At 33.0% G+C, this 25371-nt stretch overlaps 1 protein-coding gene across 1 annotated transcript in view; it reads right to left on the reverse strand.

Annotated features, from left to right (window-relative positions):
* Positions 1 to 12445: 12445 nt before the first annotated feature.
* Positions 12446 to 25371, reverse strand: part of LOC111064441 (DNA mismatch repair protein Msh2) — a 42752-nt gene continuing 29826 nt past the window's right edge. Inside the window, 5 exon segments of the mRNA XM_039433375.1 lie at positions 12446 to 12831; positions 17633 to 17719; positions 19461 to 19689; positions 22605 to 22696; positions 24750 to 24982. Coding sequence (XP_039289309.1) covers positions 12673 to 12831; positions 17633 to 17719; positions 19461 to 19689; positions 22605 to 22696; positions 24750 to 24982 — 800 coding nt within the window. The 3' untranslated portion in view covers positions 12446 to 12672.

The following is a 25371-nucleotide window of genomic DNA, read 5'->3' on the forward strand; positions in this document are numbered from 1 at the left end:
TATTTCTCAACTATTTTAAAATCATTTTTTTTCAATCAAGAATTATTATAATTTCTTCATCTAATCATTTTTTATTTTATTTCAATCACCTATAAATTTGGTTTTCAAATGTGAGAATATTGATACTGATGGGCAAGTATCATAAAAAATATTGAAACCCTACCTTATAGAAATAGACCGGCCAGACATCTGTGTAATGCATGCAATGAATAATCCTTTGTCAGATTATGAATAATTCTATAGTCTGATTTATCCTATCTTCAAAGTAGATTATATATATATATATATATATATATATATATATATATATATATATATATATATGGTGATATCAGAGTATGAAGGAATTCCTTTTCTTTTCATATTATCCTTAAAAAGCAAAATTTCAAAAAACCTTGTGTATACATCGACGCGCAGTTGGAAAAGGAATATTCCTGCCAAATCTCATCGAATTCCATCAACGCGTTTGGCCGTAATCACGTTACATACTGACAGACAAAAGCAAATCCTAGTTAAAACATAGACCTCACTACGTTCGGTCAATAAATATATGACTGGGCCAGAGCAACAGCCCTAGCACAAAACTGCTCTACTTTATGAATATTCAACTCTCCAAAAGAAAGTAAACTTTCCAAAACATTTTAAGTCAAATTTTATGTCCAAAATAAAGAAACTAGACATTTTGAATTTGAAAGGATGAAGCAATAAATAAGAAATTTATATTTAACTAAATAAATCACTGATAACTTTGAAAAGAATTATGAATTCTGGATAATTGAAGCCATAATAACACTTTCAGCACTTATAAACACCCGTCATCCTCGTCGTTCTACTTCTTCTTCTTCTTCTCCTTCTTCATTCTCTTCTTCTTGTTCTTCTTCTTCTTCTTCTCCTTCTTCATTCTCTTCTTCTTGTTCTCCTCCGTTCTTTGTCTACTTCTTCTTCATCATCTTCTTCTATTGCTCCACCTTCTCCGCCACTTCTAATTTTTCTTCTCCTTTCTTCGAATACCTCTTCTTCATCTTCTTCTATTTCTTCTCCTTCTTCCATCTACTTTCCAATCCAATTCTTCTTCTCCTTTCTGCATCTGCTTCTTCTACTGCTTCCTAAACTCATTTCCTTCAACATTTTCTTTTTCTTCTTCCTCTCCGTCCACTTCTTCTCCTTCCATCCTTGAATGGTATTACTCTACCACACAAGATTATGTCCATCATAAAACGTCTATTTAATGATGGACAGGAAGCTGTTAGGGTGATGGAGGTGTAGGGGTGGGGGTTAGAACTTCCGGCATGAATGGAAAGATGCTTGTAGTGGAATATTGAGTAGGGGAGTGAGATGATAGTCAGTCCATATTTAGTACAACACTATGTTTTTACTCAAAGAAAAGGAAGATAGAGATGGCGAGAGCTAGGGAAGAGAAAGAGTGAGTGAGAGAGATTCCTTTATTCATGTGGTCAGAGAGAGAAAGAATGAGTGTGTGAAAGGGTAGGAGAGAGCGAGTGATTCCTTTATTCATGTGTTCAGAGGGAGGGGAGTGACAGAGAGGGTAGTGAAAGAGAAATCTTCAAAGTTAGTGGGAACTATTCAGAGAAGTCAATGAGGGGGTCTTTTAAGTCTCAGCATGAATGAAAGGATGTTATAAGGAGAAAAAATAGTAATACGGTAGTTAAAAGGGGTGAGAATCGGCCGTCTAAAATTAGGATTTCATTCTGTGCGTGTGTGATAAGGAGAATTAAGAAAGAAGAAGAGGAAGAATAAGAAGAAGAAAAATAAGATGAAGAAGAAGCAATAGAAGAAAAAGAAGAAGATATAGAATGAGAATAAAATTAATGTTACCTGTTAGGCTTATTGAATACTGTGTTGTATTCATCAGACAATGTGTCACGGTTTTTGTTATCAATAAATTCAAGGAGGTTATGCGAAATATTAATCTTTAGTTTGTAACACATATGACACATATTTTTATGCCCTTCCTTGTTCCCTTCTTCACGGTAGGTCTACTATGGAATAAGTAAGTATACGTTTAAGAAGGGCTACGCAAAGGTATGATGAAATATCTAGTGTGGTAAGCAGCTGAATTGGGTAATAGAGAAATAAAAATTTTATGTACCTGCATTTCAATTGGCGCCCATCACATCTAAAATTATGGCTAGTTTGTAATAGGGGAGATATTAACATAAAAGTGAGGTCCACGTTATAATGGCAGTGTTAGATTAGCAATGGTATTGCTATCCTTGTCTACCATTCAACAAAGCGGATAGCGCTATCTCTTTCTCGCTTTGCTCTGTTGCCAGATCGTCTTTTAACAATGTAGAATTTATAATTAATTAACAAAATATTTCATCTTAATTAAGAAATTATTGAAAAATATAATTTATTGCTTAATAAAATATAATTGATTACTTTAAACGAGAATGAACAGTTGATATTACCTGTATCAGCTACCGTCTATAGAAGGCATTGACAAGACAGAGGATCGGTCACGTTGTTCCCCTATCTTTCTCTAATATTTAATATCGATCATAAAAATGTATTATTCAACCATTGAAAAATAAATTTTCTTGACTAATAAAATAAAATTGATTATTTTAAACAAGAATGAACAGTTAATATTACATCAGATATACCGGTATCAATTATCCTCTATAGAAGGCAGTGGCAAGGAAGAGAATCGGCAACACTGTTCTTCATGCCAGTATAACGTGTGGACCTCACTGAAGTATCAGGACCCTTGAGCTACGAATTTTCAATGATTGTGAACAGGAAACAGTTTTGAGAATCCTTTAATCACAAACCTTCAGGGGCTCAATTGGGTTCCAAATTCTAAAAATCTCAGCAAAGCAGAATGTTTGAATGGTTGTGCAACATTTTTGAGAACCCTTTAGTGATGACAAACCTTCAGGGGCTCAAGTGGGTTCCAAATTCTAAAAATCTCAGCAAAGCAGAATGTTTGAATGGTTGTGCAACATTTTTGAGAACCCTTTAGTGATGACAAACCTTCAGGGGCTCAAGTGGGTTCCAAATTCTAAAAATCTCAGCAAAGCAGAATGTTTGAATGGTTGTGCAACATTTTTGAGAACCCTTTAGTGATGACAAACCTTCAGGGGCTCAAGTGGGTTCCAAATTTTCCGAAAAGAACTCCAAAACTGTGCAACGCAGTTACAAAAATTCAGATTACAATCACAGTGTATGAATATCCTTGCCTTTCTTGTTATAATGTGAGGACGACGTTATAATGGCAGTGGAGAAAGATAGGAGAACAGTGTTACCGATTCTCTGCCTTGCCACTGCCTTCTATTGAGAAAAGCTGATACCGGTATATCCAATGTAATATCAACTGTTCATTCTTGTTTAAAATAATCAATTATATTTTATTCTTCAAGAAGAAATATCTTTCAATGATTAACAAATAAATTTCCATGATTGAGATTTAGATCGATAGATAAAGAAATTATTGATACTTATAACAAAAAAAACTTCAAGAAGAAATATCTTTCAATAATTAACAAATAAATTTCATGATTGAGATTTAGATCGATAGATAAAGAAATTATTGATACTCATAACAAAAAACTTCAAGAAGAAATATCTTTTAATAATTAACAAATAAATTTCCATGATTGAGATTTAGATCGATAGATAAAGAAATTATTGATACTCATAACAAAAAACTTCAAGAAGAAATATCTTCAATAATTAACAAATAAATTTCCATGATTGAGATTTAGATCGATAGATAAAGAAATTATTGATACTCATAACAAAAAACTTCAAGAAGAAATATCTTTCAATGATTAACAAATAAATTTCCATGATTGAGATTTAGATCGATAGATAAAGAAATTATTGATACTCATAACAAAAAAAAACAATACAATTCCAAAGCAATAACAAAAATTCAATTGACATGGCACATGCCGTCAATCAGAGTTTTTACATCATCATCATCATTTCTGTATTACATCATAATATCAATTTTTGATAAGCTGATTTCTCGAATCAATTAAAAATTATTTCGGACAACATCTTATCGATAGGTACTCTATCTCTATGCGTTCAATCGCTCTAAATGGAAGCTATCAATGTTAGAAAAGAAAAATTCATTATCACACCTTAGCGCAGCATATAATTATTCTAAATGTCAGCAAGTCTTCTCAAATCATTTACCCAATAAATACATTCAGTTTGATTTGCATGTACAAAAATGAGAGACAAAAAAATTAATAAATACATGTATACAACTGTAAAATAACGGCCTAACTATATTCACGATTGAAGACATATTATTAAAACTTTGTTGAAGTTCAGACACTGTGTTACTTGTAAATATTTGAAAAACACTTACTTTTTTGGAGTCTTGAGGAATGCATTTCACTCCTGAAGTCACTCCTAAGTGTTTTTTCAAATATTTACTAGTAACACAGTGTCAGAACTTCATCACAGTTATTATATAGTGTTTCGTCATGGAAATCAACTTCAATATTATTAAACTCATGAAAGACGGTGCCTGTAAAACAAGAGATTGAGATTTAATATTTTGTTAACTAATTATATTCCTACATTATTAAAAACTGATCTACAACGTTGCGGATCTAGAAAAGGACATCGCTATCTGCTTTGTCGAATGATAGACAAGGATAGCAACACCAATTCTAATCAAATACTGCCATTATAACGTGGACCTCAGTATAGAGACAAAGCCCTTAATGATAAACAGTTTAATGTAATGAATTTAAACTCACTATACGATTTCTCAATGGTTGTGCTACAGAGAAGGAGTACTATAGAGAATTGACATTTGATTGATTGATTGAGTACTTTATTTATGTAGATTACAATATATACTGGCTTATACACTTCTATACAATAGCTTACAATACAGCAAAATTATAGATGAATTTACATAATATAGACTAAGAAAATAATTATTGAACTGTATATGATATGAAAAAGCAATTTGTAATATAATAACTATAGATAATATTATATTGTTATGCATCTACATAAATTGGCGGAGCGTTGGACATATCAATGTCCATTCTTCGGAAAGAATATTAAAATATCCTCCCCACTAACTCTCTACCAAAAGTTTGAGGCAGACCCATAGAGGCCATTCGAAAATATGCAGTAATACTGCATATTATAGCATACTGTCCTTCAATGCACATCTTTGATGTAATTTCTGTTTTGTATTTTTTAAATTATGACAAGTCACTTCTGACGCTTCCACATGCTGGCCCATAGAGCATAAGCTTATATTATATATATTATATATATATATATATATAATTATATAATATATATATATATATTATATATATATAATTATATATATATATATATATATATATATATATATATAATGGTTGTGCAACATTTTTTGAGAACCCTCAGTGATGACAAACCTCCAGGGGCTCAACTGGGTTCCAAATTCCAAAAATCTGGTGTGGCGCACTCACACAACTTTCCTTGCCGTTATGAAAATTGATCACCTGACGCTAGTGTTCCCGCGCATCACAAGTCTACTATTCAAAGATTTGAGCCAGCTGGTGACAGGGCAATAACGCTGGAGACACACATGAGGTCTGCTATCTCTTCATAGTGAATGATTTGATAGAATCAACAATAATTGCAATTGAATAATCACATTTTCTCGAATTTAAAGCTTATTTTCAATTTAGGTGAAAATGTTACTGAACATTAATTGTAGAGATTTTCTTGCTCAATCTACCCTCTTGATTTTTTTTGTTTCAATTGTATCTGAAGCCTGATAATTGGGAATCTATCTGCATTGATGGGGCGGAGCTCCTGAAATTTTTACAGATATGGGACTTGTGGCAGTTGATAGAGCTTATCGATGACTATTCTAGGTATGAATTTGATCAAAATCGTTGGAGCCGTTTCCGAGAAAATCACGAAAAACCCTGTTTTTGACAATATTTTCGCCATTTTAGTCGCCATCTTGAATTGCATTTGATCGAAATTGTTCGTGTCGGATCCTTATAGTGAAAGGACCTTAAGTTCCAAATTTCAAGTCATTCCGTTAATTGGGAGATGAGATATCGTGTACACAGACGCACATACACACACACACACATACAGACCAATACCCAAAAACCACTTTTTTGGACTCAGAGGACCTTGAAACGTATAAAAATTTAGAAATTGGAGTACCTTAATTTTTTTCGGAAAGCAATACTTTCCTTACCTTTTGTAATAGAGCAAGGAAAGTAAAAAACAAACTCCAAAAACCAGGCGCTACGCTTTTACATAAAAAATTCAAATTTCAATCATAGTGTATGAATATCCTTGACTTTTTTTATTAGAGTGGACTCGTGTCAGCATTGGTGTAATTGGGAAGTATTGATATCATTTACAAGAAAAACTGACATTTCTAAGTGAATCTAGCCAGGCTACTTCAAGGTTTTCTTTGTGGGAGTCAGACATCTGACTTGCCAAAATAATATTCCTCTCTTCGTTTTATTGGCCTAGGCTTATTCAACTGTTGCTGAGGTCATATAATTTTTGTCTTATTGCTGACTAGAAACTGCTTTTCAGTCTGCGTCATTTCAGTTATCCGGTCTTTCTTTCTCTCTCACTGTATATTTCCATCCTTCTTCTTTTTTCCCCTTCAGAGTTAGCTGGCCTCTCTAGCACACTCTCAGTATATTTCTTTTCTTCTTATTTTTCCCTTTCGGGTACATTTTCCGGTCTCACAATCTCTCTCTCTGTATATTTCCATCCTTCTTCTTTTTTCCCCTTCAGAGTTATCCAGTCACACTATCCCTCTCTCTTTCTCTATCAGTATATTTCTTCCCTTTGGAAATTTTCCGGTCTTACTATCTCTCTCTCACTCACTCACTCTCTATCTCTCTGTATATTTCCTTCCTTCTTCTTTTTTCCCCTTAAGAGTAATCCGGTCGTCAACCTCTATCCATAGCCCGAATATCAACCAAATCTGGGAGATTTGCATTTTTCATGAAATCCAACACGAATTTTTGCAAAAATGAGAGAGAGAGAGTGGAGGTGAGATTTTATGTTTGAGTGAATAACTCACTGTGTATTGTAGCGAAACGTCTCATATTATAGCACAACACTTGTTAGGTCAACCTCTATCCATAGCCCCAATATCAACCAAATCTGGGAGATTTGCATTTTTCATGAAATCCAACACGAATTTTTGCAAAAATGAGAGAGAGAGTGGAGGTAAGATTGGGCCCATTACACATATGCATCAAACGCGGTATGCTGTTAACACTGGTATTACAGCTATACCCCTCCAGAGATCCCTTACACAAACCAATTCCTTCTATATTTCACATGTTCTGTACCGTAACTTGGCTCGTCACTTCCCACATCACATAGTATTTCAGGACGTCTCGAAATCCTTATTTAAATTGAAATTTTTTTCAATACAGCTGGGAGTGGAAAATGCAGAAAACATCATCACAACAAATTATACCTACCTTAATTGATAAATTCGCTGGTGGTGACAACCTGTCTACTGTTCTTGAAATCTGTATGCACAATTACACTAATTAACCTTTTTTTATTATTTTTTTGAGCTATCCAATAATCCTCTGTACGTAATAATAATATTAAATAGGATTCTGAATGCAACAAAATTAGTTTTTCCTTTCTCTCTATCAAACTTATAATATGCAACTCTTCAATTCAATTCAATTTATTTTTTCCTTCTGAATACAATTCAAAGCAGTTACATAGAATCTTGAGCAATAAAGTTTATACAATATTCAAGAAACGATATAAAATACTTACTAAAAACAAACAACAAAATATAGAACTATACTAAACAATAAAACTCGTGAGCTATCACAATTTTATTCTTGTATCAGATAGGAAAGAGCTTACATAGGCAACTAATAGGCATCTGATTTATGCACAGGCATTTTTTGCCCATGCAGACCATTTTCTAAAGATTTATTTGGCTTAGTGTATTCATGAGGTTGTTTTATTTATTTATTTATTTATTTATCACATTGTGTACACATACTTAACATGAGGAAAGGCACAACAGGCTCATGCCCAAACTATAACTACTACTACTACTACTACTACTATTTTATATTGATAATGAGTACATAAGATTATTACTTTGTATGTAAAGTGCATTTTTTATAAATAAATATCTTTTGTCTGTCTGTCTGATTTTATGTTTGAGTGAATAACTCACCCTGTATTGTAGCGAAACGTCTCATATTATAGCACAACACTTGTTAGGTCAACCTCTATCCATAGCCCCAATATCAACCAAATCTGGGAGATTTACATTTTTCATGAAATGCATGAATTCATCATGGATTTTTGCAAAAATGGTTGAGAATTAAAATCGCTCAAACTCTAAGGAATGATAGTACTTGACGAGTTGAACAATTATATGTCACCACATTGGCGAAATTCTCTCCTATTCTTGAGTTATAAGCATTTGAAGATGAGTGATTTTCCTTCTCTCAGAGTGGAGATAAGATTTTATGTTTCAGTGAATAACTCACCCTGTATTGTAGCTAAACGTCTCATATTACAGCGCAACACTTGTTAGGTCAACCTCTATCCATAGCCCCAATATCAACCAAATCTGGGAGATTTACATTTTTCATGAAATCCATCATCTTGGATAGTAGCCTACTTGACCAGAGGAACAATATATGTCACCACATTGACAAAATTCTCTCCTATTTTGGTAGAGAATTAGTGGGAAGGATACTTCGAATATTCTTTCCGAAGAATGGACATTGATATGTCCAAAGCTCCGCCAATTTATGTAGATGCATAACAATATTATCTATTCTATCTATAGTTATTACAAATTGTTTTTTTTCATATCATATACAACTCAATAATTATTTTCTTAGTCTATATTATGTAAATTCATCTATAATTTTGCTGTATTGTAAGCTATTGTATATAAGTGTATAAGCCAGTATATATCGTAATCTACATAAATAAAGTACTCAATCAATCAATCAATTCTAAGGACAGTTGTCTGTTGAAAAAGCTCTCTCTCTATTATTTTCTCAGTCTATATTATGTAAATTCATCTATAATAATTTTGCTGTATTGTAAGCTATTGTATATAAGTGTATACTTATAAGCCAGTATGTATTGTAATCTACATAAATAAAAGAACTCAATCAATCAATCAATTTTTGAGTTTTACGCATTTGAAGATGAGTGACTTTTCTAATCTGAGACGAATTTCTTGACCAATAAAATATAATATTGATTATTTTAAACCAAAATGAACAGTTAATATACATCAGATACATATCAGCTATCCTCTATAGATGGCAGTGGCAAGGCAGAGAATCGACAACACAGTCCTCCTATCTTTCTCCACTGCCATTATAACATGGACCTCACTATAGGTTTGATGATGTAAAGCATGCACACAAAACTCAGAAAAAGTGTTCCCAATGAAAAGCCTTGATAGAAAGATGATATAAACCATTTTTCAAAAACACATTATTTATTATGATCAACCATAATTTTTATCACAGAGCCAGTTGAACAATAAAGCATGACTTACAGTAATGTTGTGACAGAAATAGGAATCAATCAAAAACATCATTAATCATAAATGAGAATTATAAGCAATAAAACTGCGAATAATGAATAATCATGAGTCATATATTTTAATACTCATGATGTACAAGAAGTAATTGCGTTAGAACCTTGCTAGTCTACATTGTTTATCAATTTTCTCATAATATGTAGAAGTAAATCCATGTTGAAAGTAGTATAAAAGCCCTAATCTTACAAAAATTACAAATTTCAAGAAATACTTTTATTAACATTCAAGAGAAAACAAAACAATTATAGCACACTATTATGTCTTATTACAAGTTATTTATTTATTTAATTTTTTATTCAATGAAGTTATTAGATATTGTACAAACTTGGAATTCTTGAAACGGCCCAAAAGGTTTATTCCCAAAACTGTCCCTGTTTCACTTAAAAAAATACTTTTGCAATGAGTTAAGAAATTATCTGCAATTATTTATTGTGAAACGGTAGTTTATCTCACTATAGACAAATCAGAGACAAAATTATTCAGTCTTATAAGTCAACTTATATGTAAATTCATGATACTAACTTTTAGAGCTATACTGAGATTATTTAAAAACAATAAAATATATCAAGTATATATTTTTAAGGATTAAGTTTATTCTTTGTCCTTCTAAATACTTTCTTTGATATACGAATATTTCCTATTTTAGTGATGATAATGTGAAATTTTTCATATATATTTAAATTTGAATCATCTAAATTTAAAAACCTACTTTGTAAAAATAATTAATCAAGGACTAAATATTTTGTAAAAGTGAACAACTACAAGACTCAACCTATTTCGGACAATGTGAAACCTTATCTAAATTTGGGAGAGGAATAGCCCACAGTTTACTTTGTTTGGTTTTGAAGCATCTAAATCAAATCAACTTTGTGAAAATAATTAAGGACTAAAAACTTTGTGAAGTGAACAACTACAAGACTCAACCTATTTCGGACTATGTGTAAACTTATCTTAATTTGGGAGAGGAATAGCCCACAGTTTACTTTATTCTTTCTCTCCCCATCATTTTGATGATGTAATTATTGTATAAATCGGTAAATCAATCAATATATCAAGTACCCTTTCATTTTATAACTACACAACTAGTTTCAACTCTTCAAGAGTCATTTTCAAGTGTAATAAAAATTAATTGATTTACACTTGAAAATGGCTCTTGGAAGATTTGAAAGTAGTGATAAAATAAAAGAGTTCTTGATATCTTTTATAGAGCTTCAGTAAAGTCATGAGTGTATTGAATCATACAATAAGTACATCATCAAAATGATAGGGAGAGAAAAATAAGGTAACCTTGTGCTATTCCTCTCCCAAATTTAGATAAGGTTACACATAGTCCGAAATAGGTTGAGTCTTGTAGTTGTTCACTTCACAAAATTTCAGTCCTTAATTATTTTCACAAAGTTCATTTAATTTAGATGCTTCAAAACCAAACAAAGAAGAAGTATTTCACATTATTCTTACTAAAATAGGAAATATTCACATGTTATTGAAATAATTTTAGAGAACCAAAAAAAAAAAAAACTTAATTCTTGTATGGTTTGTGAATGTTTGATAAATTAATAAATGAACTTACAAATACTGCATTACATAATTCATTTAATTGAATTCTATTGACGAAACAATTTTAAAGTTACAATGAAGACTATTTATTATTATTGAAAGAAAATCCCAATTAAATGCTGTAAATCACCCCGAAGACTTCTGCTACTGCAAATATTGACAACAGGGTAAACAGCTAGATGGAAATTCGATGAGCGCTACTATTCAAAAAATATTTGTCAACCCGGGAAATAATTTATTATTATGACTCAAACTATGTGGTATAAAAATTACGATAGAAAATTCACGAAATTATATTTTTAATCACAGAGTAGCAGCTACAAACATCCAATAAAACCTGAGAAATATCTAAATACTATTCATAAATCCATTCATGACATTGCAACAACTAAAAAATGTCATAATTCAAGACGTAAATTCATAAGCTACAAGAAAGAACGATACATTTCCATGGTATTCCAACCTTACTATTTCTTTGTGCTGGGGTTCTTTAAAATAATTGGAATCAGCCTAATTTACTCATAAATATAGTACATCTACTTGTCTTTTTTTCTTTAGGGCTAGTCTTGAATATAAATACAAATAGAAACCTGAGCACCCTTTTTAAAATGGTTTAGTCATTACATGTTTCGGCTTTATGATGCCATTATCAAGTCATTATCATTATAATATTATAAGACTTGATAATCTATATATATAAAAGCGAAATGGCACTCACTCACTGACTGACTGACTGACTCACTCACTCACTCGCAGTACTAAAAATCTACCAGACCAAAAACGTTCAAATTTGGTAGGTATGTTCAGTTGGCCCTTTAGAGGCGCACTAAGAAATCTTTTGGCAATATTTTAACTCTAAGGGTTGTTTTTAAGGGTTTAAAGTTCGTCTTTTAGCATGTATATTCTTCTTCTCCCAATCTCTTAATTATAATTGAAATTTCCATATCATATGTTACTATAGAACTATAATCTAGATAGAGTACCTCTTCGAAACAGTTGTTAACTGGCAACTAAATTAATAATTTTGTCAGGTTGGCATTGAGTTGAGTTGACTTTGTTAGGTTGGCACCAAGTTGAAGATTTAAATGCATTTATCGCAGAAAAATTGATTGGGCACTGCTACTTCAATCCTGGGAATATTATATTACTAGCCGTCAGGCTCGCTTCGCTCGCCATATCCGTTTAGCCAGACGTAGTCTGGCCCCCGATTGGATTGTCCTAACATATGATAAAAATGCTCAAATGAAAAATGCAGCTAGACGGATATGGCGAGCGAAGCGAGCCTGACGGCTAGTGGCATCATATAGCCGAAACCTGTTGTCACTGAACAATTTTAAAAAATACTTAGATTTCTATTCTCATTTATAGTAAACCTATTTTAACCTAACTATTTCTTTGTACTGTGGTTTTTTTCAAATGATTGGAATCTCCGAAAAACTAACTTACACATAAACTTAGTAAATCTATCAGTAGAGATTAAAAATTAATTTGAACTTGTTTGAAAAAAGTGTTGAAGTAAATTTTTATGCAGTTGCTCCTAGAGCGGAGACATATGGATTATTTTTCTTGGCAATTTCATCCTTCAGCTTAGAAATCGCCTTCTCTAGCTCTTCATCTGAAATTCCATCCGTTTTCAGTTTCTTGCATTCCCTCAAAAATTCACTGATCATCTCTTCTCCTTCCTAAAAATTAAGAAAAAACTACATTTTAGAGAATGAAATTCATGTTCATGCTATAAAGCATTCATGCATTTATGCTATTCATGCTATAAACTTTCCATGTTATTTCAATTGATTAATTAACATTCGTCCTAATATTGTACAATAAATTATTGAACGAAAATCCAAATTTAATAATGTATATGATCAAGCTATTTATTATATGAGTTCAAACAGTCCTAAACAGTGGAGAGAGATGGGAGTACAATACTATCACGTGACCCGTGTTCCGCAAGGGTCTAATTGAAAACTTGACAAACTGAAATCTTGAAGAATCGAAAATAGGCCTATAACCATCCTCGAATAGTCAAGAATCTATAATTATGCAGAATTTCAAGTTAATCAGTCCAGTAGTTGAGACGTGATGAAGCGTCAAACTTAATTTTCCTATCCCGTACGTGTAAGAGCCAGTTCTTTCCTTTATTATAGTATAGATAATTATTGAACGAAAATAAAAATTCAATAATGTATATATGATACAGCTATTAAAAGCTATTATTTGATGTCCATATTACAACGGCAGTGGAGAAAGCTAGGAGAACAGGGTAGCCGATTATCTGCCTTTCCACTGCCTTCTATAGAGGATAACTAATACCGGTATATCTGATGTAATATTAACTGTTCATTTTTGTTTAAAATAATCAGTTATAGAATAGCCCTATTCGTCAAAATAATATATCAATGATTACATGATGAATTATTCTCATAATTGAGATTAAATATTTTGTTAATTAAACATATAACTACATTGTTAAAAAACGATCAGGCAACGTTGCGGAGCTAGAAACAGATAAATCTATCTGCTTTGTGAAATGATAGACAAGGATAGCAACACCGCTGTTAATCAAATACTGCTATTAAGATTAAAAATCTTGGACTTCACTACAGAGACTAAGTCCTTGATGATAGAGAATTCAATTTGGTCTCAAATTGTGGACCAGGATTCTGTTTTTCACATGTATTAAATTGAATTGAAAAATATAGTTAAATATAATTGATGCAACCCAGCAAATATGGTAAGTTTTTTCAATGAGAAACCGTCGAACAGTATTTACTGTCGTGTGTGCTGTGTAAATTATTAAAACCTCCAATTTTTCACCGAAGAGAATTCAATTGGTCTCAATTGTGGACCAGGATTATGTTTTTCACATGTATTAAATTGAATTGAAAAATATAGTTAAATATAATTGATGCAACCCAGCAAATATGGTAAGTTTTTTCAATGAGAAACCCGTCGAACAGTATTTACTGTCGTGTGTGCTGTGTAAATTATTAAAACCTCCAATTTTTCACCGAAGAGAATTCAATTTGGTCTCAAATTGTGGACCAGGATTCTGTTTTTCACATGTATTAAATTGAATTGAAAAATATAGTTGAATATAATTGATGCAACCCAGCAAATATGGTAAGTTTTTTTCAATGAGAAACCCGTCGAACAGTATTTACTGTCGTGTGTGCTGTGTAAATTATTAAAACCTCCAATTTTTCACCGAAGAGAATTCAATTTGGTCTCAAATTGTGGACCAGGATTCTGTTTTTCACATGTATTAAATGAATTGAAAAATATAGTTGAATATAATTGATGCAACCCAGCAAATATGGTAAGTTTTTTCAATGAGAAACCCGTCGAACAGTATTTACTGTCGTGTGTGCTGTGTAAATTATTAAAACCTCCAATTTTTCACCGAAGAGAATTCAATTTGGTCTCAAATTGTGGACCAGAATTCTTTCTTTCTCTCGAATTTAATTAAATTGAAAAATATAGTTGGTTAAAACCTTCTATTTTACACCTATATCTTGTAAAATTAATAAAACAAAATAAATCCTATAGCAGCCTTTAATCTTTAAAAAACTTTAAAATAGTTGAACAACTAGTTTCGGTAGTTTAATTGAATAGTTGTTGAACTATTTTAAAGTTTTTTAAAGATTAAAGGGTGCTATAAGATTTATTTTGTTTTATTAATTTAAAAGTAGCCCATGTCAATAAGTTTTCTATATTTTGTACCATACAACAATGTATAAAATTTTATTTTTAAAAATGGAGGGTTTAGTACTCAAGTTTGAATCTATTACAATATTTTTCTTCATAATTACTTCATAATCTTGAAGTAGTATAGAATACTTCAAGGAATTAAAAATAATGACAGCACCTAGTTCATTCATATTTAGCTGTTTAATGCCCGGTTGTAGAGTCGTTACATAAAATCAAACATAGCTATGTGAGACATATTTTAAAATCACTGACATAAATGTTTGTTCGTTGCACAGTCGTTTGCCGAAGCCCATTCAGCTATATCTCGAATTAGTATCACACGTAGGTCACACTGCAGCTCTATTCACTTTTTTCCCTACATTTCCGTACATGCTTCTATCCAACCAATGTCTTGCATTGGGGAAAGTTTGAACCGACATCACTGTGAACAGACCTAAAAGACCTCACATAAAACTGATAAACAATATGGCGACTCTTGGATTTTGACGAGATTTCTCACCATATTTAGCGATTTGGAGGTTATGAACAACTTAAAAAACATAGGGAGAGAAAATAATTTACTTGTATATAGATGGTTTTTCGTAAACATCTTTCAAAAAAAGGTATTACAACCTCTAAAATGCCTTTGGCGGGAGTAGATATTGAATTTAACAGCACGACTTCGGGCCCGCTTAACTGACCGTTTTTACCTATTGGAGACATAAATAAGCTCTTTCTGACGGATGTGCAGCGAAATCATGTGTCTGATTGGGCGGTTTTAGTTTTATGGGAGCTATAGTTTTCTTTGACATCTGTGCAACTGAAAGTGAATTTATGGCTTCGTAAATGAGTCAACTGCATGTTCTTAACTTTATGTTACGACTCTGCAACCCGGGCATAGATTTTACCATAGAAAGAAGATAGCATACGAAGATATCCCATGGTATAGGTGATTAATGTTCTACATTTCATGCTGATTTTTTGTTAATTCAAGCCTATTACTGTCGGCTACAGTCTACTATTACTGTTTTGAAGGGGTGAGAGTGTAAGAATGGCAAACTATGAGAGATTACTAGTCATATAGCTTCACCAAAAACAACTACTAGGACTATCGGCTTGAGTTGACATTGAAATTTGAAGTTCCGAATTTCAAGTCATTCCGTTAATTGGGAGATGAGATATCGTGTACACAGACGCACATACACTCATACACACATACAGATCAATACCCAAAAACCACTTTAACATAAACGCCCTGTTGTACCATGCGATATCTTCTTATGCTATATGGGATATCTCATGCTATATTTTCTCTATGGTCTAACACACATCCATAATACTCACCACTGGAACAAATATTCACTCACACAACACTAGGAAATAATAACACAATAGATCTACCATACTCCAGACTAACTAAAATTCATAGAAGTCATAAGTATGTGAGTATATAACTGCTAAATAACCTTCCCGTCAGTGTACTCATTGAACTTTTTTTCTTTTCTTCTGAGGGTGATGTCCACATGAGCTTTAGGCTTGTACGTGGGTGATGAGAGATGAATAGACTTACAGCTTAAGATCAAATCAAGCTGGATCAAGGGCTTGGCCTTCTACTCATTAACATAAACATTCTAAAGGTAGGCGCACACAGATCGTCATCGGACGGACGACACGCATCGGACGATTAGATTTGATGCCTATACGATGCGGATAGGTATGCGCACTCTAATTGAAATCAATACATCAAATCTAATCGTCCGATCCGTGCCGTCCGTCCGATGCCGATCTGTGTGCGCCTACCTTAAGAGTGTAGTACGACTGACTTGCAGTTTGATTTATATAGAAAAAACCTTAAATTTAAATAAAAGGGTATCTAATCCTAGTATGAACCCAAAATTTAAAAAAATGTTGATATAAATCAATTCCAATGTATTCTCATTAGCTTAGTTTTGTTTTGCATTATTCGCAACGTTATAATGGCAGTGTGTCATCTGCAATGGTGTTGCTACCTTTGTCTATCGTTCAACAAAGCAGATAGCACTATCTCTTTCACGCTTTGCGATGTTGCCACATCGTTCATCAACAATGTAGAAATTCAACTAATTGACTAAATATTTAATCTCAATCAGGAAAATTTATTATAACATCTTTAAAAAAATATATTTTCTAGACAAATAAAATATGATGAACTATTTTCAACAATAATGAACAGTTAAGTTGATCAGATATACCAGTATCAGCTGTTTGGGTGGCAAGGCTGAGATCTGGCAACCCTTTTCTCCTATCTTCCTACACAAACATTATAACGTGGACCTCACTATAGCAGGTTATCCGTCTGATTGTTAGGGTCTGATTGAAAACTTGACCTACTAAGATCTTGAAGAATTTAAAATAGGCCCATAACCATCCTCGGAGAATTAAGAATCTATATGCAAAATTTCAAGTTAATCAGTTGAGTAGTTGAGACGTGATGATGCATCATTCGTGAATTACCTATCCCGTACGTGTATAAGCCAGTTCAAATCTTTCCTTCATTATATTTAGATAAATAACATAGTCTTGCTTTTTTCATTATCTCTATTATATTATAAGAACTTTATAATTATAAACATTGTATTACAAGAAGTTCATACTTCATATCCAGCAGTATCAATATCAAATAGCTCATACTAGGCTTGAAATACTTATGTCAAATGAGTTGTCTAGTTATTATATACAATACATAAATAAATTGAATGAATGAAGGTATAGCCGGCACTCATTTTAGTAAACCTTTTAATAATTCACTCTTACCTTAATTATTTTTCTCTTGGTAGCTGAGTCACAGACAGTAATAGCTCCTTGGTAGTCTTCCAAGTCAGCTAGTTTCTGTTTTGCATCCTGAAATAATAAATGAAACAACTCAGTTATGAACTGTGACAATACTGCTACAGTATTGAATTGAAAAAATCTTTATTCATAAACATGCAAAAATACATATGAATAGTGTCACAGAATACTAAGGAATATAGCCTAAATACTAGTTACAAACAATAATGTCATACACATAAAATATTATAAAAACTCCTGTAACGAGTACAGGGATAATCTCACCAAATATTCCTTTAACTCAATACCAAACCTTTCAACATCTTCTAAAATTTTCAAATCGTTTGGCAATTTTGAAAAAAATGATCTTCCCCTAAAAACGGTTTTCCTCTCGAATAGGTATAATCGACTAGGTCTTTAACTATAGGTCTTTCAACTATTCTGCCATAACGGGTAAAGTAGCTGTGAGTATGGTTCCTCATTTCAGTAAATAGTAAAAATTATTATGAATGTATTGAGCAAAGTACAAATAATAATAGGTAAGAAAAGGTAGGCTACACCAAATTTCGTCAGATATACCGGTATCAGCTATATTCTATAGAGGGCAGTGGCAAGGCAGAGAATCGGCAACGTTGCTCTCCTGTCTTTCTGCACTGCCATTATAACGTGGACCTTACTATAAGATCTCTCACCCACAGGAAATAACTGATCTCTAGTTCCCCAAAGAAAGGTGAATAATTTTCTTCAAAACTGGTTTTCAAATCGTGGTTTACGTTGCATGGAGATTGAAAGTAATGGCCAGCTCTACAAGCGTTTTGTTCAAGTATAAAATTTATATAGAAAAATGAACTATAGAAACAGTAAATCCTATACTATTAAACGAGCAATTTCTGTTTATATGTTTAGATGTTTGGATGTTTATATGTTTGTATTTCACCGGATCTCGAAAACGGCTCTAACGATTCTCACGAAATTCAGAACATGGTAGGTTTATAATATAAAGATTCGATTGCACTAGGTCTCAACCCTGGAAAAACTCGCTGAAGGACATTAATAGGATAATTCATCCTTGGAAGAACAGATTTCGTCGTCTGTTGATAACAGAAGATGCGTGTGCCTGTGTGGGAGATCAGCTGTGTAATCATTCAAACAGCTTACCGTATCTCGCGAAAAATATTATCTAGAAATTTTAATAGACTCTATCAAAATAATCTGATTTGTTGACATGACATGGTTTATCACTCTAAATTAGAGTATATCATAATATTCAAAGTTAATAATGATTTTACAGTTTTAGTGATTAGTGAGTGTTATTCAATTTGGTTTGTAAACAATCTAAATTAGAACTTTTCTGTTTTTAATATTTTGACTGAAAATTGGACCTGGATTCAAATGTATAAAACATAACCTACTTTTTGGACCATTTATAGTGTATTTAAATCAAAATTCGGGGAAGAAACAGTTTTGGGCTGTGCGTGTTTGTCCTTCCCCAATCATTTTGAAAAATTGTGCTCTGTTTATCAATAAATAAATAACGAGCGAAGCTCGGTGCCCCGATATTTATAATTAAACGAGCGTTAGCGAGTTCTCACTTTTGACTTACTGAAGGTAAAAGTCGTTGTCCGCTGTTTGTATGTTCTATAATAGCTTTAGAAAGAATTTATCAATCAGCTTCAAATTTAGAACATGTATTCTTCGAACCTTTTTACACAGTGTAAGTTCGTTGGACAACAAAATTGACTCATTCCTTCGTCCTATTTCAGTATATGATTATCCTCTAACTAATGTAAACCTTATTTAAGAAGGGACTGACCTCTATGACCTGGTTAGGAAACCTGGCCATCTTGGCGCAATGTATGCCGAAGCTCTGATCACAGGCGCCCGGACGCACCTCGTAGAGCAGCGTCAGACTGTTGTCGTCATCTGACGTCACCGCAGTCACGTGACAATTGTGCACAGTCGGCACCAGTTCGGGCAGCCGTGTCAGCTCGTGGAAGTGGGTGGCAAACAGCGAGAATGCGCCCACTTCTTTCGCCAGGTATCTGAAATAATTTAAGTTTTAATAATAATTAACACTTTAACCGAAACACCGGTCTGTGAGACTGGAGGCAAAATTATTTTTTCCATAGTGGCAAAATTGTGAATCAAGAATTGCTGCCCGCTCTAATACCTTCTCCCCCACTATTCCTCAACATTCTCCAACAATGCTCGCCAGTCCCCAACTCACGGTTATCAAGTAAACATCAATCTATTGAAAACTTACCGGTCTCAGCTACCAGATCTTCCGGATAACGTTCATTTTTTTCTAATGATTTTGTCTTCATTATTTCGGTATTTTATTGACATGTTTTATTTGGAAAACTAATTTTTGTAATTTAGAAAACGTTGGTTTAGGAGAATTGATGACAATGGCTGAGTTATCAACCATACAAGCCTTTGGAACTTGTATCAATAGGATGCTTCACAATGAAGTGTCACAAAATAAACATTCACTTGACGAAATAGATGATTCCGACCACTATAGTTATTTATGAACTTCTCTTGCTAATAAATATCTGGAGTAATTATTATTTAACGAAAATCCAAAATAAATGCTGTAAATCACCCCGAAGACCTCTGCTACTGCAGACATTGACAACAGGGCTAACAGCTAGATGGAAATTCGTTAAATAATAATTATATATTAATTAGCATTTGAATAATAGCATTCTCTATTTAATCCCATCTGTAAATATCAGGAGGCTGAAAACGTTTGCTCAAACAAGTTTCTTGGTAACAATGAAAAAGATTATTATTTTCAACGATTACCTTTCAATTTTGCTAAAAAGCCTATATTGATGAAATATTTCTCCATGATTATTGTTCTGAGTAGTAACTGATAGTATATCTTACACGGATTTTTGTATTGTGTGTGTTCTTACATCCAACATTATACATTTATTACATAATCAATGTTTCCAATTTTTTTTTCTATTCTTCCATCACTCAATTTGCAACTGTAATCTATATTATACTTTACTATAATTGAAATTAATTACCAACGAAAAATATTTAAATTCATATTTAGTATAAAATATAACACTTTAAGCAAGACCCGGTCTGTGAGACCGGATGTTTCGGTTTAGGTCAGTTCTGACCATGTTTCGGTTAGAGTGTTGTTTGTTTTTCGGTAATTCTTCAGAATTATATTTTTAATAATATGTGAATATTTCCTATTTTAGTTATAATAATGTGAAATATTTCTTCTATGTTTAGTTTTAAAGCATCTAAATTTGAAAATCTAATATGTGAAAATACTTGAGGACTGAAATTTTGTGAATTGAAGAACTACAAGACTTAACCTATTTCGGACTATGTGTTATCTAAATTTGGGAGAGGAATAGCATAAAGTTGCCTTATTTTTCCTCTCCCTATCATTTTGGTAATGTATGCTTGTTGTATAAATGAATGCATGAATGAATGAATCATAATTCTACTGTGTATATAAATAAAATTACATTGTCATTACACAACATTGTCATTAAAAATCAGATTACTAAAGTGAAGTCCACGTTATAATGGCAGTGTTTAAATTAGCAATTGTATTGCTATCCTTGTCTATCATTCAACAATGCGGATAGTGCTATCTCTTTCTATCTCTTAAACGAGAATGAACCATTAATATCAGTACACCTGTATCAGCTACCGTCTATAGAAGGCATTGACAAGAATGAGGATCGGCAACGTTGTTCTCCTATCTTTCTCCACTGCCATTATAACGTGGACCTCACTACAGTCCTTGTGTTATTTTTCATCCAAATTTATAGATGATGACAATGGCCCATATGAATAAAGTTGAGCATTTGCTTATACTTGTAAAATATGGAGCATTTGCTTCATTTTCTATGAATAAACGTGAGCAAAACCTTTTGCTCATGCTCATCAAAAAAATAGTTTGAGCATTTGCTCAAAAGTAAAAGCTTTTGCTCAAAATTGTATGAATAAACTAGAGCATTTGCTCGACTTTTGAAGCAAATGCTTCAAAATAGGTGAGTCTAGTCTAGAGCAGCTTATCACCTTTTGCTCGTAGTAAAATGGCTCAACTAATCCGTATGAGGATAGGAAACTATACCAGATACTATCACAACCAATAGTTGAGAAATATAAAACTCTTTTTAGATTCAACGATGATATATATCACCATTATCCCTACAAAAGAATAAATACAAAAGATAGCTACCTGTTATAAATTAGGAAATAGGCATTCAAGAAGATGAGAGTGTAGACGATTATAAGAAGGCTATTGATATTATAAGACTATGCTGAAGATTATTATAGAGATGACATTTTTTCACGCTATTATTTCAAAATTTTAAACTCAACTAACCTAAAACTCTATTCATAATCATGAATAGAAAACAGAGCAGACGACGCAAACACAAGCGGTGCCCCCTACTTTTATATTTAGCTCATCCGTGAGCTATAAAAACAAAGTAAGACTACAAAAGCGAATCAGCTGATGAAAAATCTTTAAAATACGTGGGCATTTGCTCCAGAGTTCAGGAGCATAAGGTAAGAGTATAAGGTAAAGCTTATTCATGTAAAAATGAGCAAATGCTTTTGTTTCTACCTTTTGCTTATGAGCAAAACCTTATGATCCATGCTCTTGCTCATGAGCATTTGCTCTAGTTTTATTCATATGGGCCAAAGTCCAAGATAAGGTTAGAATTTCACGTGTACATCTTTCAAAATAAATATTTTGGCCACACAGTCCAACCCTTAAAAATCAAGCGCCCCTGGTGTCAGGCTGATGAAGTGCCTCCTCAGGGTCATTCCTCATTTCATCATAAAAAGTAAGAGTTTTTTTCTAAATATTTATAAAAATACACAGTGTCAAAACTACAACAAAGTTAAGAATATTCCTGCCAAATACCATGAGAATCTATTCAAGTGTTAAAGTGTATTAGAATGAACTTACTCAGCAATAGCCCATGCAATTCCACAGCCTTCATAAGTGGATGTGCCTCTTCCCAATTCATCAATAATAACTAGTGAGTTTGGTGTGGCCATCTGAAATCAATAATCACAATATATAAAATAAATTCAGAAGAAATAGCACTCGAGAATACAGTTGTTTTTTCTAAGTTCATTAGCGACAAAGTTCAAAACGACACTCCAGTTTGCATTGGAGACGATAGGAGTTTGGAAGTGGCAAAAAGTCAGTGCCACGTCATTTCGGTTTGAATTGTGCCTAAAGCCGGGTCCAGACGCTCAAGCAAAAGACGGATCGTTTGGTTCAAGCAAAAGACGGATGTAAAATTGCGTCCACACGCATCCGTCTTATGTCATCCGTTTTCCTATTTTTGTGCTCACAAGCTCAGTTCGTCATCAACTATGGAAGAGCTAGTACTCTTGGCCACTTTTGTTTTGTGTGTAAAAAATAGGAAGAAAGGTAGAGTTCATCGTTCACGTTGGAGTAGGGACTGGTTGTTAAAAAGACACAAATTTTCTCACGTTGCATTGCTTCGAGAATTGCAAGATGAATCTGAAAATATGTTTATAATTTTGTTTATATGTTCCTCATCCAGATCAAGATTCTCTGCCTCTATCTTCCGTGCCCAAAAGAGTGTCCTAAGAATCATATTTAAAAAGCCACCCCGTTTCTCATGTAGATCGCTATTCAAAGATAACAGAATTTTGACGGTTCCTAGTCTCTATTTGTACCATCTGGCAATCTTTGCTTATAAAATGAAATATGATTGGCTGACAGGTGTGGATGTTCATCAACACAATACAAGATACAGGGGCTTAGCCAGATTTGAACAACACACGACAGGGTTTTATGAGCACAACCCAAATTACATTGGCAAAAAAGTGTTTAACTGTTTACCCCAGAATATTAAAGCTGCCCAAACCCTAAACTCCTTTAAGACCAATCTAAAATGTTGGCTATTAGAGGAATGTTTTTATGAGTGGCGAAGTATCTTCGGCCATTGAATACGTTGCATTAGTTATAAATGTTGTATGGTCTTAGATATAGGTTATTTGTTATTTTGTTATTTGTGTTGTGATGTACAAAATTGTTTTATTATGTATAAAAATTGTTTTATTATGTACAAAATTGTTTTATTATGTACAAAATTGTTATGTTTTGTACAAAATTGTTATGTTTTGTGTCAATATGTTGTTTTCTCTTTATTGTATGACTTGTCGATATGGTGCTTGTCACTATCCATGACAGTGTAATAAACCAATAAACCAATCATTTACGGTGAAACGCGGCAATAGATTTTCATGAAATTTGATATACAAGGTTTTGAAATTTTTCATTTTAAGGATAATACAAAAGGAAAAGAAGTCTCTTTCGAACGCCAATATTACCCGTAAAAATCAGACTATAGACATCATAAATCAGCTGTCGAGTGGATTATTACTTGCATGCAATTAATATCCCATTGTAATTTGGTAAAAAATCAGCTGTCGTGTGGACAATTAATTGCAATCAATGAGGCATGCAATATTGATAACTCGATGTTGCTTATTATTTTTTCTCCCGACTTTTCTCTGCTTTCAACTCGGTAAGCTTTTAATTATATTAGCATAGTTGTTTAAAACAAATTATTAGCATTCTAATGCTAATAATAATTATTTTTAATATTAATAATTATTGTCGATGCAACTAAAATCATAATATCAACATCAAATTCTGAGAGTATCAAGAGAATCAAGAAAGAAAAAAGCGTTATATAAAATCGATAAAAAAAACTTGCTTATTTTTAAGTACTCGCGAGGCATTTTATTAATTTGAGGGCGCTGAATCCGAATCTGAAATCACAATTTCTCTATCTCCATTTTTACGAGATTTAGGTTTTGGTGGATAGGCAAAAGACGGACGGTTTGATGGAAAAAGATTGCCGGCCGATACATTTCAAGTTTGACGACTTAAGCTTGAAGACCCATCCGTTTTACCGTCCAGTTGCAACGACTTACATGCTCCGACTTTTGCTTGAGCAAAAGACTGAAGCTAAACTTGAGCGTTTGGAGCGGGCTTAAGATGAACTATTACTAATTTAATATTCATTTATTTATGAATTCATGTAATGGGACGTTTGTCCCTACTCACCCTGAGAATAGAAGCCGTCTCAACCATCTCTACCATGAAGGTGGACATGCCCTTGATCTGCGAATCACTCGCCCCAACTCGCGCCAAAATGGCGTCGAGCACTGTCATCTCTGCCTCGTCGCACGGCACAAAGCAACCAATATGCGCCAACAGGGCTGCCACACCTGCGCTACGAATGTAGGTGCTCTTACCGCCCATGTTGGGTCCTGTCACCATCAGGAATGTGCATTTGCCTACGCAAAAAGAGAAGACAAACTGTTATAATCTAAGTAAGATCTGAATGTAATTGAAGCCTGTGAGGCTATACAGTCTCTGAATACAAAGAGGAACATACTTATCAACATTTGCGGAGTCGGATTATTAATATTTGACAATAATTATTGGATTATAAGATTTGACAATTCCCCGGTCTATTGACTGCGGTGAAGACCTAAAAAACTGAAAATGAATCACAAAAATTATATTTTCCAAACCATCAGTGTAATTGTAAATAAATTAAAACTGTGAATAAAATAAGGTTTTTTCTACAGTAAAATTATTCTATAATGGAGTCCATGTTATAAATTACAGTGGAGAAATATAGAACAGCGTTGCTGATTCTCTGCCTTGCCACTACCTTCTA

This window comes from Nilaparvata lugens, chromosome 7 (genome assembly GCF_014356525.2).
Source record: "Nilaparvata lugens isolate BPH chromosome 7, ASM1435652v1, whole genome shotgun sequence".
In the NCBI taxonomy this organism is placed as follows: domain Eukaryota; kingdom Metazoa; phylum Arthropoda; class Insecta; order Hemiptera; family Delphacidae; genus Nilaparvata; species Nilaparvata lugens.